This window comes from Marmota monax, unplaced genomic scaffold (assembly GCF_021218885.2).
Source record: "Marmota monax isolate L192 unplaced genomic scaffold, Marmota_monax_Labrador192_F-V1.1 WCK01_AAM20220418_F8-fsc00042, whole genome shotgun sequence".
Taxonomy (NCBI): Eukaryota; Metazoa; Chordata; class Mammalia; order Rodentia; family Sciuridae; genus Marmota; species Marmota monax.
In genome coordinates, this window is record NW_026693008.1 from 2,750,639 (window position 1) to 2,770,959 (window position 20,321).

A 20,321-nucleotide genomic window follows, 5' to 3' on the forward strand; every position below is an offset into this window, starting at 1 on the left:
AAACGAAATAAAGCCTAATGTGTATTTAAACAGTAGGGGTGGGGACGTGTTGTAATCCAAGGGAAACTGTGGACACTTGCCCTGGAAGGTGGACATACATTTTATTTTACATACAGTTTCTACAAACTTTGACCTCTGGAAATCTATTTAAGGGTCCCAGGTTACCAACCCTTGACCTAGATAAAAATCAAATTAGGAAGTCAGGTCTGGGATTATCAGCAGTTCAAAGGGTTAAAAGCAATTAGTATGTATTTAGTCATTATACACAGGTTATCTAATTTAATTTCAACCCCTACAAAAACCCTGGGAAATATGTAGTATGTTTTCAAATAGAAAAAGCTACCTTCAAAGAGATGAAGTAACTAATGTAAGGTTAAGCCACTTTCTCTCTCAGGTTTTCTGACCTATCAGAAACCAGAGATTCAAGGAGACCAGGTGCCCGGCAGAGATTCCTAGAGATATTCTAAGAGGGAAAGCTGCTGATTTTCCATGCTTCATCAAACAATTTACCTACATATTTCTCTCACCATAATGACATTTACGAGAGGAATTAGTATAGAGTTAATTCCAAAACATCTTTTACTTCGTTGGAGATAATCTTAGCCAAAGACAATGGAAAAGGTTCAATAAGTTTTGGTAATATTGAATGTATTTTTATTCCTGAAACATTCTGATATGGGCTGTTTGTTAAGACAACATACAAGTCTACTTCATGGAGTTCTCAAGCTTAGATTTTTAAACAGCGCCCCAAAAAATCCAGTCACAAACAAATGTAGAACTGTCTGAATTTAAAACTTCAGACTCTACTCAAAACACGCAAGCACAAGTTACAGAAAGCCTGGCAGCTACAGCATCCTCTAAATGGTGAGAGCAGCTTGTGGGTGGGGGGTGGGGGATGGGGGATGACCTCTAACAAACACTAATAATTTGATAGTTCAGAAGCACACACAACCAGATCCATGGCCCTTTTGAGCCTCCAGCAGGTAGTTAAATAAAGGTCTTAGCATTTCATGGAACACCTGCTGATAAATGTATCCCAAAAGAAAAATAGAGCAAAAATGGGTCCAGGCCACTAAATTTGGTTGGGTCTTGGTCCAGATGAAGGTCCTCAGTGAAACACTAAGACACTTACTCATCCTCTATAGGGGAATTACAATAATCAGCATCCTGTTTTCACACAGATTTAGAAACCCTTTATGGGAAATGTATCCACACCCAGAGAATGAAAACTAAGAACAAGAGTGGATCAGGTCCTCTAAAGCTCTACTCCAACTGCTTCCTATGAGAGTTGCCACCTAGTGATTTTAATTTTTTAAGCCCAGGCGGGCTGCCAATGCCACACTAAAACCGGACTAACAACTGATTTTTTCTATTGCAACATCGCCAACAAGTCCTGTGCTTTCCCACTTTCCTTTGCCCTCAAACAGCAGTTCTCCTTTTGAAAATCAACTAATTTGCTCTATGATCTGTTCCAACTGGAAGCTCTCATAGGGCTGCCACTGTATTATTCTTCCTCACAGGGCCAAGAGGTCAAGTCGGCAACTGATAAAAACCAAAGTGGTGAAAGTGAAGAAAAGCCAGGTGTTGAAAACAAGAAGTAAATGTACAGACAGTAACTACCAGCCCGCTCTGGACTTAAAAATTCCCCAGCTGCCAACATTCTACCTACTCCTAATTCAGTATTTGGGATGCCAAGCCTCACTTAAGGCCTTTTCCTTTCTGAACAGAGTGTGCCCGGGCCTGGTGCAGGCAAATAGTAGCACAAGCACCAAGCCACCTAATTCATAAAAACAAGGAAAATCTCCAGGACTAATCTGACAGCTTCCAGATATCAGACATTTCATTTGTAGGCATACCTTTAGCTACACATATTTCCCTAGAGCATCCTTCCACCAAATAGCTTAAAACTAAACAAAAGTTAAACTCTGATTTCACTAGATATGGGCAGTAAAGTTTTATTTCACCATCTAAAATTCTGGCTTTCCTTATATATATTTTTTTAACCCCCTCATCCTGCGGCTCTCAAAAAAAAAAGTCTGACCAATTGTGCTCATGCCGTGAGGAACCTCTGGTAGCATCTTGTACATTACGTTCCACAGAAATAAGGCAGCAGCGATTAAGACATTTTTTTTTTCTAGTTCAAAATTCATTCTAATTACCAAAAAGAAACTTATGGGTGATCAGGTATCCTTTGTAAGGTACCCACTCCCAAGTACTTATGGAAATGATTCTAAAGCTGAGAAATCCTTCCTCCACTCATGTTCTCCACAAGGGGGTCACACCTGAAGGGATCTAGGTTAAACTCCCTAACTGATGATTCCCAGTGCTCACCACCTAGCAATGAATGCCACTCAGGCTGCACCTTGCCAGTCTTCCACTGAAAGGTTCTAGGATGCTCCCAATTACAGGAAGTCCCAAGACTGGATTATCCCAAATGCTCTGCCCTCCCCCTCCCTCCTCCTCAGGCAGCATCCTCCAGGGTGAAGGGGAGCGGGTAAGGTGGGCTCAGGTTCCAGTCCCTGGTCAAGCAGCAAGGAAACTTCCCCGGGGTTTGCACAGACTCCATCAGGGGGGGCTGGACTCACCTTCCCGACAGAGCCCCATGACTTCGCGGTTTTTCCCAAACTCCTTGAAACTTTCGTCCAATTCCGTCCCTAGGAGATATACACACACAGGAGGAGGGGAGAGGCAGGTCAGTGGCCAGGAGTGTGACGCACGCTCACGCACGCACGGGTAGGTGTGGGCACCTCCTCGTTCCGCAACCCAGCGAACGATAGCATCTCTGACCCCCGAGGGGGCGGGTCACAGGACGGGGTGGCGGGGGAGGGGAGGAGAGGGTAGAGGAGGGGGGAAGTGGGGGGCGTGGGGAAGAGGAGGGCGTGGACACTCACCGTCCTTCCCAGGAAGTTTGGAAGCCTCGACCCACAGATTCCACGACTGTCCCAGCATCGCTTCGGGACTGGGCAGGGGCCTGCGCTCCCCGACCGTCGCCATTGCGGCGGCCGAGGTGGAGGCGGCGCCGGGGCCGCCGTCCTCCGGCCGTGGGCGCCGCGGCGGCGGCTGCTGCCGCGGGGGCTGCGGAGGCTGCTGCTGCTGCTGCTGCCGGCCGGCCGCTGCTCCGCCCGCCGCCGCCGCGCGGCGCGGCTCCCCCCTGACGTCATCCGCGGCCCGCTCCGACATTCTTTCCGCTCCTACAATGTAACAAAAAAGGGGGAAAAGAGTCTCGCGGGGGCCGCGTTTAAGGAGGCGCCGGGGAGTTCCGGCGGCGTGCGCGGCCCGCAGGCCGGGTGGGGCGCGCTGACAGCGCCCCCGGCCGCCCAGCCCCCAGCCCGCCTCCTCCCGGGCCACCCCCTGCTCCGGGCGCAAAGTCCGCGGCGCGGGCTCGCTTTCGCTTTCGCCTCCCGCGGCCCCTCGGGGGAGAGAACCGGCCGCCGGCGGCCCGCCACCGGGACGCTGGGTCCCCTGCCTGCCTCTGCCCGGAGGAGCCGGCACCGAGGCCGGCGCCCGGAGCTGCCTCCGCCCCAGCTCCGCGCCCAGCACGGCACCCCGCCGCGGGGAGGCCCGAGCCGCACCCCGGGTTCTCCGGCTGCCCACCCTGCGGCCGCTCGCATCCCCGGGCCGGGCCCGGCGGCCCCGCTCCTTCCTTCCGTCCGCGCGTCCGTCCGAGCGGCGGCGCCCGGCCGGCTCCCTTAAGCGGAGGCGCCTCCCGTCGCCTCCTCCCCCTCGCCGGTCCCTCCCTCTCAGCTCGCTCCGGCGAAGTTTGCACGTCAAGCCCCCGGAGTGGAGCCAGGGCGAAGTCGGAAACGCAGCCACCTATGGAGGAGCCGGCCGGCCGGCCCCTGGGTATCACCGAGTATCGCAGCCAGGGCCGGGGCAGAGAAGCTCGTGCAGGGAAAAGCACTTGACTCTAGTCTCGCGGGCGGCCACACAGTTGTCAAAAAGCATGAATGGGACGCCGCCACAGCGGACGCCCGGCACGTAGGGAACCACAGACCAGTATGGAAATGCCGCCCAGGTATTGGCCCAGGTGTCAGCCCCTCGTGCACGCGATCGAGCCCACGTGTGTGCCCCAGTGCTCACAAGTGGAGGTCACGGTTTGCGCTCGGGGGACTTGGAATTTCTCATCTAACAAAAAAGAGACCACGAAATCAGTGTAATAGAGAGTACAGGAGAGGAAACCGAGGCGATCTTTATCCGTTTACATGTTCAGAGTCACTACCTCAAATTTCTGTATTTTTCCTTCCGTTGCTCCTGGAATTGATTCATTCATCCCCAAAATAAAAAATCTTACCATTTAAAAATCGCATTCAGTTTTAACTTAAGCGATTAGCCTCTCCCTCTTTATTGTCTTGGGCAGGGTGAGAACACACAGCTTGGGGGAAGGTACAGAATTCCTAGAAAACATGTTTGAAAGGCACTGTTTTCCATCAGTGTTTGTTCACTAAATTAAGGGCATTAGTGCACAGAACTTTACACCCCTCCTCAGCCTGCACACACACCCCTTCTTCTTAAGTGGTAGGCTAAAGATGGTAAAATAAAAGTTTACTTAATGAGCTGAAGCATAGGAAACTTGAAACAGTAGCAGACCACACTGAACCCTTGCCCTAAATGTTACTATAATTACTGTTATCTCAAACTGATGTGAAAATCTGAAGCCTGAAACAAAACCAGTGATTCTGATCATCACATTTCATACTGCAGTAATATCAGCACTCCTATAATCTGTTCAGAGCTGCTTGCTTACAGGTGTTTCTCTGAGTAGGTGGGGGGAGGTGTTTTGTGTTTTTTGGGTATTTTAAATCTCAAAACATCTGGTGTGGCAGAGGAGGCCAACTTCCCCTTGAAAGAAACAAAGTCCAACTTGCAGAAATATAAGAACGTTTGAACAAGAGTAAAAATTAACAAGGAAATGCAGGACTCCAGTGGAAAGGGTTTTAGGTTCAAATTTTAAAATACACAATACATATGAATTTTTTGTTTAGACAGATTTAGAACTATTTTTTAAGTGAAATTGCAATGCAAACAAGTTCATTAAGTGAAACTATGGATGCTTCCAGTCCTTATCAAAATACAATTGGCCCTCTGTATCCTCTGGCTCAGCATCCACAGACTGAACAACATAGGTTGGAAGTACTTTTTCTTTAAAACAAAGCGAACAAAGAAACTGACCCTGTACTGAACATGTACATTTTTTTCTTGTCATTATTCTATAACTACAGGCTAACAACTATTTTCATAGCATTTACATTGTATTAGCCATTATAAACAATCTAGAGATGTTTAAGGTTCATGAGAGGATGTGCCTGGGTAATATGCAAATACAGTGATATTTTATATAAGGGACTTGAGCATCTGCAAAATTTTGGTGACTGGGGTGGGGGATTCTGGAATCAATTCCCTAGGATACTACTGAGGGACAGCTGTAACCAAAAGTAGTAGAAATGATTGGAAGTATTTAACTTAAAATTCATGTCTAAGTTTTAACTTCCTAAATAAGACTATCAAAGAAAAAAATGCATGGTCAAAACATAGATCCCCTTGGGCTGGGGTTGTGGCTCATCAGTAAAGCTCACCTAGCCTGCAAGGCCCTGGGTTCAATCCTCAGCACCATATATAAATAAATAAAATAAAGGATTCCCTTGCCAACAAGGGAATATAAACATATTTTTTATAAACATAGCTGGATATCTCCAGTACAGATGTTCAACTTTTCATAATTCTGAATTACTGAAATATATGTATAATTGCATGAAAATATCCAAATTCTGATTCCCTGGATCAAAGGATACAATTTATCAATTACTTTGAATTTTGTAATTCGACATTTAAAATAAACGAGAATTTGAATATAATGGCATTTGGAGCTGCCAGTGAAAAGAAAAGTTGAGGACTACTCAGCCATTTAGTGACCAAAGGGAACTTGCTTGAGTAAAGTTCTTCTGATTCTTGAAAATGCAGGTTGAGAATTAAAATAAGGGGAAGAATGGCAAATGTGAAGTACAGTCTCACTTCCTCCAGATATTGCTTGATTTCTTTTACATGTGAAAATATTTCACAGTTTACCAATACAGGACTTCCAGCCAATGAGAATCAAAATAGCAATTTGTAATACTTCAAATTTTACCTTAACTCCTGCTTGATATATTTTTTTCCTTCAAAGTTTTGATTGGTTTAATAAAGAAGACACAAAAGAGCTTAAAATTTTTTAAAAATCATCTTAACATTATAATAGTTACTAAGGGATCTTAATTATAATAGCAGCTATCAATTGTTGAGCACCTCAATAATTGCTGTAGGTGCCTTATTGCATTATCTCATTATATGCAGTCATGCCAGTTATAAATTGCATTATTTACAATGGACTGATAAGGAAAATGAGGTAGGACTCTAGAGCCAGTCTTGCTATTGCTGGGTACAGACATTAGCTCTTCCACTTATAAGCTGTGTCACCAGGCAGGTTACCTAACTTGCCAGTACCTCAGTTTCATAATCTATAAAATGGAGATAAGGCCAGATATTTCAGGATTACACGAAAAGATTCTTGGTACATAGCTTAACCCAAATACTAAAAATATCAAGTATTTATATATATCAAGATGAGTGATTCAGTTCAATACTTACCTAGGAAATTTGCTACCAAATTGAGGAGGATGTGGGGACAAGAAAATGACAATTAATTCCTGGCATTATCTCCCCACCCTATACTCTTTGCTACAGTCTATGCATTTTTACCATACTGTTTCATCACCCATGAAAAGGCCCTAACTTCTAGAAAAGATAGATATTCATACTTTTGGGTTTCCTAATAGCTGGAATGAATCACCAAGAAAAGTCAAAACTGCAAGCTGATAAAGTACATCTGATTTTCAAATGTTGGCAACAGTTTTAAATTATTCCTTATACAAAGAGCACTGATCATAAACACATGTACAACAGAAATTCAAATACTTAGTTTTTTTCTCCAGACCATAATAAAGAATTTGATGACCTCTTACTTAAATCCTCCAGTCTCCATACCCAGAAATATAAAAGAAAATAGCTCATATAATTGACATTCATTTAATACAGATTATTTTAATGTAGGAGTGTGTCTTGCATGATATAAGTCAGTACTTATGCCAGTGTACTTCTGATGATGTCCTCTAGCCTGGATGAACTTCAGCATCTGCCTGTACCTTTAAACAATATACATTTTATAAGGTTTCAGTAATGGGAACTCAATTTATCTAACAATCCCCATTACTTACCACATATCAGGCACTATATTAGGCACCAGGGTGAACACAAAATAATAATTTCACTGAGAGTATGAAAAAGCTTAGAAGCAGGCAAAAATTTTAATTCATTGAAATGCTCATGTTAAAAGCTGTCACCACCAATTAGATTGTATGTAGCTTAAGAACTAGGCTGTCAGAAGTGAAATGCTGCCAAATTCTGAGCATTTTATCCCTTCCAAGGATGTATTTAAAATATGGTCTTACTTCACCATCCAAATTTAGGTATGTTCCCAGTAGATGCCAAGGGTAACAAGGTCTCTCTTTACAAAAAGGATTCTTTGCACAGCAGATTCACTTATAAAATGTTTTGTTCAAAGGCTGAACCCATCCAATATGCAATAAATTTTTAAAAATAAGTTTACCTTTCTAGTACCTAAATCTAGTCTAATGTAAAAAGGCTGAGACTTCCCAAAACTTTTCTAAGAAGCAAGACCCCACACAAGTCTTTTTATTTGGGGAAAACCACCAGTCCCAATACAAGATTTTAATAAACTTGACAACCAGTAACTACAGTATATTTATCTGTGTAAATTACAGGGTTGGTAACAGATTCTCCATTATCAACCTCAAAGTAGTGAAGTTATTAGGGTAAAAAGAAACAGACTTACAAAACTAGGAATGTATTAGTTATGGTGGCTTTCTATCTTCCTAAAATTGGCAGTGCCTTTGTTCACAGCCTCTCTAGCTCCTCTGACCACACCTCTCCCTTTCCTTCTTTCTTCTCCAGAGTGAGCCAGGGCGCCATTCTGCATAGGGGTATCACAGGAGGGCCTTTCCTTAGCTGCGCTCCCTCTAGTGAGACATCTCATAGCCTGTCAGAGATACATGGTATTCCAGCAGAGGGAGAACAGTGTGTGTGTGTGTGTGTGTGTGTGTGTGTGTGTAATAAATTGAGTTCATCAGCTCAGTGGCTGGACCTTCTGACAATCAAGTGCAAAATTAGAAATAATAAGGGCACTTGCAACAGTGGAGACTTAAGATGAGGGATGCCCATCTCTTAGAAGATGGTACACATACTCATTCTACACAAATGTGTCATCTTCCAAGCAGTTCGTTTTCTTAGTCATATGTGTATAGTTGGGTATGAATTATACTAAAGAAATATCCATCAGTAATAAAAACGTGCTTGGAAAGACAAAAAAAATTTAAATACACATATAAAAAGTAATAAATTATAAAAGGTAATAAATCATGAAGTGTAACCAATTCATAATGCCCAAGTATTGCCAGAGATATAATGCTGACCTATTTTATGGTAAACCTGATTTCAAATCTTGATTAGGACTTAACTTCTTTAGGTTAAGTAATTTTTAAAAAATTGAGAGAAGGGTTTACATTTTAAAAAAGAAATGGAAAAGTTGGACCAACAATCAGCTATAAAAGAAAGCCAACCATATAGTTTTAGTGCGCTACCTTAGATGCAATAAAATGCAAAGATCAGATACACTATGAAAAATAATTTCCTATGTCACCTTTGTACCAACAAAGCTTTCACTAAAACTGACTGTAAATATCACCATTCTTAAAGGTCCAGAAATTAAGAGCATGGGTTCTAGAGCCATCTCCCAGGCTGAATCTCACTTCTACCTCTTACTAGCTGTATTGCTCTGGGGAAATCACTTAACCTCTCTGTGTCTGTTTCTTCATCCATAAAATGAATAAAATAAGAGTATCTACTTTATGAGGAACACTAAAAAAAAATTAATAATGCAAAATTACATTGCATTGGGCTGGGGATGTAGCTCAAGCAGTAACATGCTCACCTGGCCTGTGCAGGGCGCTGGGTTCGATCCTCAGCACCACATAAAAATAAAATAAAGATGCTGTGTCCACTGAAAACTAAAAAAAAAACTTAAAAAATTCTCTCTCTCTTAAAAAAAAATTGCATTGCATCAGCTACCAGCACTATGTCAGTCATTTAGTAAGTGCCAACTCTAATGTGTCCACACTATGCCATCAGATAGTCTTGTTGAAGTGAAATAAATGAAAACTTCTCTCCAGGCATTTAAGGCTCTCTACAGGCTGCCCTCCCCTCAGCTCCACCACATCTATCTGTTGTTCGGTTGTCTCCTGTAGGTACTCTCTGGTCCAACCAAAAGATCCAATCCATAGTTTCCAATATGCTCCCCTCTCCTGCTCTCAACTTCTAAGCCTTTGCTCATAGAGGTCACTCCACCTATAATATGGGTGAAATCCTCCTGACCAATCAAGTCCCCTCTCAAATTCTATTTGTTTAGCAAAATCTCCCTCCCACCAAGCACAGGGGAACCCCACCACTAAATCACATAATGTTATGGACTGGGTCAAGAACACATCTTCTGAAATCAAGGTAGCAATGGGAGCACTTAGTCTCTTAGGAATGAAAAGTTTGGCCTCCTAGTGGGTCACTGGGAACCTGGACCTTACCTCCCAAACCCTAGTATATAGTTTCAGACAGGTCCCCAAGCTGGTTGAAAAACCCCTAAGGCTGAATCCAGGACAAAGGATGCCAGGTACTAGCACAGGGTGGGAGGAATGACACAGAGGTTTCTTCCCTCGTCCTCAGCAAAGTTCCAGCTCTAAGCAAAGACACAGATCCAGGAAACATGGCACCCTGATTTTCCATATACTTTCTTTGCACCCTCATCACGCAACCTGTCTGGATTTGTATTGCTTCTCAAAGGGCAGACTGTACCAGATAAACTTGTAATCCTTTTCCATTCCCAAAGGAAAGCCTTCCTTTTCTTAGTAGAGGTAAAAGGGCTATAGAATTACAGATTGAACTATTTTTCAGTAATATGTGTGAATGACTATGAATGAATAGAGTTCCCTGTCCTTTCCTTCCCTTAAGTGTGTACACACACACACATACACACACCACAAAAATAAATTCTCCTAAACTGGGCTGGGGGTGGCAGGGAGGAAAAGGAGGAGGAGGATGAAGAAGAAAAGAAGGAAGAAAATTCTCATATAATGAGAATGACTTTTTAGATGTACTGGTCCCTAAACCTTTCTTCCCAAAAGCAAAAAATTTTTACACTCTCCTGGCCATTCTAGTTTTAAATAGTATCAAAAATGGATCATAATAAAGTTTCTGACCTTTTTCTTTTATAACTCATAATCTCTTTTGGTCAACATAAAATCTTCACGACCCAGAGACCTTATCCTTCTTTCCACTGAATCCCTCACCCCAAATCTGATCTAAGTGAATGAAATTCAGGAGCAGAAAAGGGGAACTAAAAAAAAAATAAAATGCTACAGGTGAAATGTGTCTTTGCAGCTTTCCAAAGCTTCCTGCCTCTCCACTTGAGAAAACAGTTATTCTCAAAAAGACTAAGAATTTTCCAAATAGTTTCTTGGATTGTGGCAGCAGAGTAGCAATCCTAAGTGGGCTAGAATCTGACTTGTTAGGTATTCTTGAAAAACAGAGCCAAATAGATAAATTGTACCTCACTGAAATTAAACTTTTCTTCTTAAAGGACACCATCAAGAAAGTGAAGAGGCCACCCAGAGAACAGAGGATTTTTTTTTTTTTTTGCAAATCATTTATCTGATAAAAGATTTATCTGATAAGAAAAGAGAAAGACATCTTACATCTCACGTTTTTCTAAGATGAGTAACTCAATTATTAATATTGGTAAAGGATCTCAACAGACATTTTTCCAGAGAAGACAATGTAAATGACCAACAAGAAAATGCAAAGATACTTAAAATCAGTAGTCATTAGGAAAATGAAAATCAAAACTGTAAAACAGGGGCTGGGCTTATTGCCTAGCACCGGTAAGGCACTGGGTTTGATCCCCAGCACCTTATAAAAATAAATAAACAAAATAAAGGTATTGTGTCTATTTACAACTAAAAAGAAATATTAGAAAACAAAGCTGTAAGAGAGAGCCCTTCACACCCATTATGATGGCTGTAGTGAAAAAAATGACAAAAGAATAGAAATGTTAAGAGTGTCAGCAGTACATAAAGCAACTGGAACTCTCCTACATTGCAGGGAGACAGTGGGGGGATGTAAAACGGTACAGCTAGTGTGGAAAGCAGTTTAGTAGCCACTTAAAAGTTAAAGTTAAAATAACCATGTCATTCAGCAATTCCGCTTCTATGTGTATATTCAGAAGAATTAAAAGCAGGGCTGGGGTGGTGGCTCAGTGGCAGAGAACTTGCCTAGCATGTGTGAGGCCCTGGGTTCCATTCTTGACACCACATATAAATAAGGAAAATAAAAGTCTATTGACAACTAAAAAAAATTTTAAAAAAGAAGAATTAAAAGCCAAGACTCAGACACTTGCATGCAAATGTTCATTAGCCACATTACTGGTAATAGCCAAACTGTAAAAACAACCCAATTGTTCATCAACTGATGTACAGACAAGCAAATTGTATATATTTATACAAGGAATATCTATATCTTTTTAATAACATTCCTTCACTCCATAAAAAGGAACAAAGCACATGATACATGAATAAACCTTGAAATCATGCTTAAGTAAAATAAAGTCAGACAAAAATTATTACACATATTACACAATTTCATTTATATGAATTATCAAGAATAGGCAAATTCCTAGAAACAGAAGACAAATTGTTGATTTCCAGGATCCAGGGGGAAGGGAATATGAGGAGTCACTGCTTAATGGGAATGGGGTATCCTTTAGGGATGCTAAAAATGTTTTGGACCTAGACAGAGGTGATGGTTGCACATATGTGAACACACTAAAAATCTTTAAAAAGCTGCACACTTTAAGTGCAAACATCTATGATATTTTAACTACATCTCAATAAAACTATTTTTGCAAAGCCAACAGTAAAATGTGAAAAACTTCACAAAGAATTCCAGATTGACCCAATATCCCTGATGAACAAAGATGCAAAAATTCTCAATAAAATTCTGGCAAATTTTATACAAAAACATTAAAAACATAGTGCACACGATAAAGTTTAGTTCATCCCAGAGATGCAACATTGGTTCAACATATGGATATCAATAAACATAATTCATCATATTAATAGACTTAAAAACAAGACTCACATGATCATCTCAGTGGATACAGAAAAAGCATTTGACAAAACATAGCACCCTTCATGTTCAAAACACTAGAAAAACTAGGGATAGTAGGAACACACCTCAACATTGTAAAAGCTATCTATGCTAAACCCAAGGCCAGCATCATTCTAAATGGAGAAAAATTGAAAGCATTCCCTCTAAAAACTGGAACAAGACAAGGATGTCCTCTTTTACCACTTCTATTCAACATCATCTTTGAAACTCTAGCCAGAGCAATTAGAAGAAAGAAATTAAAGGGATACAAATAGATAAAGAAGAACTCAAACTATCCTTATTTGCTGATGACATGATTCTATATCTAGATGATCCAAAAAAAATCCACCGGAAAACTTCTAGAATTAATAAATGAATTCAGCAGCAGGATATAAAATCAACAACACATAAATCAAATGCATTCCTATACATTAGCGATGAATCCACTGAAAAAGAAATTAGGAAAACTACCCCATTCACAATAGCCTCCAAAAAACAAACAAACAAACAAACAAAAAAACCTGGGAATCAATCTAACAAAAGAGGTGAAAGATCTCTACAATGAAAACTAAAGAAAGAAATTGAATAAAACCTCAGAAGATGGAAAGATCTTCCATGCTCCTGGATAGGCAGAATTAATATTGTCAAATGATGATACTAACAAAAGTGTTATACAGATTTAATGCAATTCCAATTAAAATCCCAATGACATTTTTCATACAATAGAAAAAGCAATCATAAAATTTATTTGAAACAATAAGAGACCCAGAATATCTAAAACAATCCTTAGCAAGAAAAGTAAAACAGGAAGCATCACAATACTAGACCTTAAACTATACTACAGAGCTACAGTGACAAAAACGGCATGCTATTGGCACCAAAATGGACTTGTACACCAGTGGTACAGACTAGAAGACACAGAGACAAAAGCACATAAATACAGTTGTGTCATACCAGACAAAGGTGCCAAAAACATTCACTGGAGAAAAGACAGCCTATTCAACAAATGGTACTGACAAAACTGGAAATCCATATGTAGCAAAATGAAATCAAACCTCTCTCTCTCACACACTGCACAAAAATCAGCTCAAAGTGCATCAAAGACTTAGGCACCAGAACAGAAGACCGTGAACCTAATAGAAGAAAAAATAGGCCCAAATCTTCACCATGTCGGCCTAGGATCTGACTTCCTTAACAAGACTCCTAAAGCGCAAGAAGTAAAATTAAGAATCAATAAATGGGATGGATTCAAATTAAAATGCTTCTTCTCAGCAAAGGAAAACAATAAAAAATGTAAGGAAAGAGCCTACAAAATAGACCTCTGATAATTAATGCACCTCGGATAATTAATCTCTAGGATACACACAGAACCCAAAAAACTTAACAAACAAACAAAAAAAATCCAGTCAATAAATGGACTAAGAAACTGGACAGACACTTCACAGAAGAAAAGTTTGGTATTATTTGTGGTTTCTAGCATCCACTGGAGTCTTGGAACACATCCCCTCTGGATAAAGTAGGGAATTGCTCTATTCCACTATGCTCTATCCCACAGTTTGTTGATCAGTTGATGGACATTTGGATTGTTTCCACCTTCTAGCTATTGTGAATAGTCACTTTCCTTGGTCTCCTGCACTGATCAAAAAGCAAGCTTTCATTTCGTGTAAAATCAACTGTTTTCTTTTCCAATTTAGTCTGAACCAAAGTCTTCACCTTCCTCTGAATTACATCACCAATTCTATAGCTGACGTAGCAAACAATAAGCACATAACAGAATCTCACAGCCTTATTTAGGTTGATTCAAACTTTGTTATTTTCTTAAAATAGTAATTTCAGTCCAGATTTCATTTCCCTTAAAATTTTTGGAGATCCGGCAAAATTGTCATCTCTTGCCTGGGTTATTATCATAGCCACAATTTAACTGGTCTCCCCATTTTTGCCTTGTCCCCTACAGCCTATCTTACTATAATGGCCTCAGTGATTTTATTAAAACAGAAGTCAAATCAAGTCACTCTTCTTAGAATCTTCCAATGATATCCCACATCTCTCAGAATAAATGCCAAAGCCTGTTCAATGGTCACTAAGGCCACATACCCTGGGCCCTATTACCTGTCTGCCTTCATTTCCTACCCTTTTCTCCCAACTCACCACTCAGATCTGGCCCCCTCCTTTCTGTGGCTTGCAGAGCCGATGCAGGCATCTGCTTTTAGTCTCTGCACAGTCCATTCGCTCTTCCCCAGAGAGCTCGACTTTAATGCTCAAATCTCACCTTCTCGAAGTCCTACCACGATCACTCCCATTTAAAACTTCAAGTCCCATCTCTCATCAGTGTTCCTAATTTTCCTTACCCTGTTTTTGTTTTTTGCTAATTATTATCATATAATAAATATATAATGCATTTATTTGTGTCTGCTCTCTACTGTCTGTTTCTCTCATTAAAAAGTATGGCCATTATTGAAAACAATATGGAGGTTCCTCAGAAAATCAAAAATAGAACCATATAACCTGGCATGAGCACTACTGAGTATATACACAAAGGAAATGACATCATACTGAAGACAGGCCTTCATACTCATGTTCATTACAGCTTTATTCACAACAAGTTAGGGAATTAACCTGAGTGTTCATCAGCGGAATAATGGGTAAGGAAATGGTAGTTTATGCACACAATGAAATATTATTTAGCCTTAAAAAAAGAAGGAAATCCTGTCACTTATGAGAACATGGATGAACCTGGAGGACACAGACTAAGTAAAATATGGCACTCAGAAAGACAGACACAGGATCATCTCACTTATATGCGGAATGTAGAAGAGTTTGAACCACCAGTGGCTGGAGGTGGAGAGGGAGATGCTGGGAAAATGAGACAAAAATCTCAATTAAATAAAAGGGATTTTTTTCTTCTTTAAAGTGACTCTAGTTAATAATGGATCCTTAAAAACTTCTACGACCAGAGGTCTTAAAAGTTCTTATCACAAAAAAGTGATTAGGTATGTGGGGTCATGTATCTGTTAATTAGTTGAGTTTAGCCATTTCACACATATACATATTTCAAAACAATATGCTACACATGATAAATATAATTTTTTTATTTTTTTGCAATGCTAGGGATTGAATCCAGGGGCCTCACACATGCTAAGAAAGTACTCTACCACTGAGCCACATCCCCAGCCCAGACACATATGATTTTCATTTGTTGATACCAAAAAGATAAGTGCTAATTCAATGGGAGGGACCTTTATCCCCTTGATTTGCTCATTTAGCTCCAGCATCCAGCAAGGAACACAGCATGTAAGTTGGTTGGTGTTCAATTTGGGACTTATTGGGCCACAATCAGTACTGAGAAGGGGCTGCTACTTCAGACTGGTCATGAACTTGTCAATTTCTCACTGTTCCACCCAGCCCATTTGATTCCCCTTCCTGTCAGGTCCTGCAGACTTTTTGGTTTGTAATTCTTGTTCTTTCCCTGCCACTTGTCATTCATGTCCTGGTATCACATTAATCTCCATTGCTATAATATTCAAAAAAGCATGTCATAATTATAGTTCATGGAAATCACCTCCTATTCTCCTTTTTCTCCTGGGGAAAATCTGTTTGAACACGGTAGAATCTCAGTAAATAGTTCTGGACTAAAGAGCTCCCTTGGCATTCTGTAAAGTGTGCTTCCTCCTCCCGTCTTTCCAGATCTCTCCACTGCCAGGGGGTCACCACCATACAGGAGAGCACCTGGCAGAGAGTCCACAATGAACACCATCCACTGTGGTGCCTCTGATGCCCCTGCACTGTAGTCCTTCAGCTGAAGGCCAAAGAATCCTAAGGGCCTATTTTGAAGGTGAGGCTTCATAGCTGCTCAGTTCTTTTAAACACTGAAACAGAACTGCCACTTTCCTGAAGCTCCAGTTATGGTTTAATAATAGTAAAATGCTATCTTTGCAGATGAATGTGCATGTCATACAAAATGTTTCCATTTTTGCCATAGTTGCTTAAAGGCTGATTGAGACATCACATTTGTTGCCTGAGTAATGTAAGTTGATCAATTCCAGAGGCTGAAATTCTTTTGGTCTTTCCTGTTTGGATTCTGTTCAGTTTTATCCTTCAATGATTCATGTTAAAATGTATCTTAACTTGTAAACCCCCTCATTCCTTTGAGTAGATGGAAGAATGGATTTTTTTTTAAATTAAAACTCTTCCAGGAATATTATCCTTTTTCTCATTCTGTGAAATTCAGCCATTCCCCAAATAGCAAATGCATGATGGTGACGGCGTAGTGAGAAACTCCATCAATGGTGGCTGCTATTTTCATAATGATCCAATGCTGCTCCCGAGCACAGGACTATCTGGCAGCCTGGGCAAGGGCACTAGGCCCAGAAAGTGTGCCTGAAGAAGTCCTGCCTGTGTGACAGTCCTGTTTGGCATTTCCCCTGCCCTTACCAGCTGGGTCTTCATTGTGTGGGAGAGAAGAGAACAAGAGCTAAGGAGAAAACCACAAGGCACACCTTTGACAACCTCCCCGGACAAAGAGGGTAGAGCTGGGGAGAGAGGGGAATTCTATCTCGAATCCCTTCCTGCGACTTTTACAAATGTTTTGGGGTTAGGCTTGTTATTTAGTATTTTTGTGTGTTGAGAAACAAACATCTAATAGTATCCCACGCCTTCAATTCACTGTCATTTTATATTAGGAAGATCATATTCAGGGTTATGCTTAAAATTTAAGATCTAACTCAGATATCTTATATTAAATACTATCATTCTTTGGGTAAAACTTCAACTCTACTATAATCTTATAATTAGAAGTATTGCATTTATTCAACTTTGCTATGTCAGAACAGCCAGTTACCTTTTCTTTAGAGGGCAGGCCAAAAATCCTGATAATTTACCAGTGGATCTTCATCTGCTGTGATTGTGGATGCTCCTTCTTCTTAATTCTGTTCAGATCAAAAAAAAAAAAAAAAAAAAAAAAGAAAAAGAAAAGGGATGAAACAGTGGATAAAGCTAATCTGAAGTTTATAAATCTTAGGACCAGGGATGTGGCTCAGTGGTACAGCACTTGCTAGGGTGTTCAAGGTCCTGGGTTCAATCCCTAGCACCACCACCAAAAAAAAAAAAAGAAATCTGTAATCTTATTAGTTACCAGGTGTTCTGAAATTATTACTTGTGCTTTGAAATGTCAAACAGATAAAATTCAAGGCGCTTTACCAATTTTACGACAAATGTAATTCATTAATTTTTAACAATGAATTTAATTGGCTGTATTTACAATAAACTAAGAACAAATGACTACTCAATATGTACATAGAGTCAGCCTCCTGGGGCTTAAAATCATTGTGTGTAATTTGCCACTAATGAGTTTTCACTTAATTTTAAAAATAGCTATTCAGAAAGCCTGCTCCTATGAAACCTGTCAGAATCATAGATGTAACACACACACACATTCTGAATAAGAACACTATTTGGAGAGCTCCCTCTGTCCTTTATCATTCAGCAGTTTAAAGAAGCAATTGTTCATACTATAGACAGGAAAACAAAAAACTCAAATCCTCTTCCTAAAAAGCACAAGGAAGCTATGCACTCTTCATAGTTGTGCACACACATGCATACGGGTATTTCAAGTGAAATGTGGGTACTACTCAATTTGGGGAGGATTCCAAAGGATTGGGAATTAGCAAACCAGAGGTAGAAATTGAGTTGGTTTTCAACTTTGACATGCAGCAGAAGAAAAAAAGTAGCCAATACAGGCAATGACACAGCTACAGGGTAGATGCTGTCAAAGTATACAGCACAAGGCAGGCTGATTTCCTATGGAAAATTCGCTGCAAATACACTTCATTTCCTATAATCTTCACTGGCTATATATACCAAGGTCAGGCAATATGAATATTGCTTTGCTCAATTTTTATTTATTTTCATAAACTCTAAGATGATAACCCAAACATTTCTATGGCTTGGGATACTAAGGCGCTAATAAAGCATCTCTTTAAAATATCTGAGTGATTGAATTCTTTTTTTTGTGTGTGTGTGTGGGGGGGGGGGGGCGTACCAGGGATTGAACCCAAAAGCACTTAACCACTAAGCCATAACCCTAGCCCTTTTTAATATTTTGAGATAGGGTCTCACTCAGTTGCATGGGTCTTGCTAAGTTGCTGAGGCTGGCTTTGAACTTGTGATCCTCCTGCCTCAGCCTTCCAAGCTGCTGGGATTTACAGGCGTGTGCCACTGTGCCTGACTTAGTGACTGAAATTCTACGCCATGTTTTATCCATTTATTCATAATCATCTTTATTGGCTTTTAAGTTATTCCTAGATCATCCCCTTCCCCTCTCCCTTTAAAAAAACAGTTTCAGTTTTATTTATTCACAAAATGTTACTTGGTAATGCTTAAAGTCATTCCTACAATCTCTATAAACCAGATGTTTTTCTCCTCCAGATTTCTAATTCTTGGCCAATCTCCTACTTTTTAAAGAATTTCTGATTTCCATTTTACTGTCCTTGTTCTGCCTTCCTTCCCATAAAAGCCACTATCTTACTTAAAATGTCTGTCTTGAGCCAAAATTAATTGCTTTGCATCATAAACATTTTACAGCTATGAAAAATCACCCAAAGTAAGTTACAAAATACCATGACAGAGACAGTGTATTCAGATTTTATGGTCAAGAGAGCCATCCACCCCACCCATGGTGATGCCTTCAGAGGACAGCGGGGCACCCAAGGAGGGCCCTGCACATGCTGGTCAAGTGCTCTCCCACTAGCTGCCTTCCTCGCTCTCTGACAGCCTGGTTGCACTTCAGGCGTAATCTGGATCACCCTTTGAGATATAATGTAGCCTGTCCAAATTCAGCAAGTAGCTCCTGACCATGATAAAGGAAGAACAAGGCGCTTAAAGCAAGTCAGTCTTGTTTTGAAGGATAGCAGTATAAATTTTCTTTTTATGTCTTAAACCTTAACTTTTAGGCAAATCGCCGAGCATTAGAGAGAGATGGTACTCTAGGCACTAGGGGAGGCCAGCGAGGGAAGAAAAAATGTTGGAGACGAGGCCCCACAGGGAGCACTACCAAGGTGGTGACTCGATTCTATTTTCTAAATTAGAGCTGGGAAAAAATTGGAAGCCTTGAAGGACGATTGCAGTCTCTTCCTTCTATATACGAAAGGACTGAAAGCAAGAGAGGTTTCCCCAAGCTGATTAATTTACTCAATGTTGAGTATGTGCTCCCTGCCAAGTTTGGAGCCTGACACCAAGACCAGCAGGGTCATGTAGCTGAGCCACTTAGTGCCCAAGTGACATGTTTTCTTTCCACCTACAAGCTTAAAATAATCCATTTTTTTCTGGCTATTTTGCCTGGTGACCTTGGGGGGAAAATATGAATTTGTTTCTAATTTTCAAAACCCAGGAAGATTCACATAAAATTCCTAATTTCTAATCTCTCTTGGAAAGTCAAAAATCAGGCCCCAGGGGACAGCTCTCTTGCAGGAGGTAACTGGGCTACCTCTTGTCATTTGTGTATGCTTTCCACAGGACCTACCTGGTGTCATCACTTATTTTCCTTCTGGGCCTGTCTCCTGTAGGCAGCCATGATTCTTTCTTTTCTTTTTTTCCTTCCTTTCTTTTGGTACTGGGGATGAGCCACATTCTCAGACCTTTGTTATTTTTCATTTTGAGGCAGGGTCTCACTGAGTTGCTTAGGGCCTTGCTAAATTGCTGAGGCTGGCCTCAAACTTGTGGCCCTCCTGCCTCAGCCTCCTCACTCAGTCTCTGGGATTACAGGTGTGCACCACCACACCCAGCCTGAGCCTATACTGCTTTTTTCTAAGTCTCTTCTCCCCAATGAAAAATTGTAACCAAAAATTCAAAAGCAGTTTATATGTCATCTGTAGGTATATTCTCCAGAAATATGCATTAACAGGGTGCCTAACTCCATTTCTTCTGACCCCACTTACAATTGCTTCCAACCCCGACAGGTTGGTTCTCTTGGGTGAAGCAAACTTAAGAATGAAACTCCACACTCTGCACAACTTGTCTTTTCAATG

General features: G+C 40.7%; 1 protein-coding gene across 12 annotated transcripts in view; it reads right to left on the reverse strand.

The window, feature by feature from the left end:
* Positions 1-20,321, reverse strand: part of Atxn7 (ataxin 7) — a 147,088-nt gene that overhangs the window by 98,263 nt on the left and 28,504 nt on the right. For 11 of the 12 annotated variants that reach the window (XR_009227565.1, XR_006853493.2, XR_006853492.2 and 8 more), the window contains exons 2-4: positions 17,138-17,225; positions 2,892-3,191; positions 2,586-2,654 (exon numbers count right to left, since the gene is read on the reverse strand). Coding sequence is in view for 6 of the 12 variants with exons in the window: in XM_046452919.2 (XP_046308875.1) it covers positions 2,586-2,654; positions 2,892-3,180 (358 nt within the window). In the remaining 6 variants the exon portion in view is untranslated. Of the gene's footprint in view, positions 1-2,585; positions 2,655-2,891; positions 3,192-3,594; positions 3,696-17,137; positions 17,226-20,321 lie in introns of those variants that run through there. The other variant, XM_046452920.2, reaches the window with a different exon arrangement.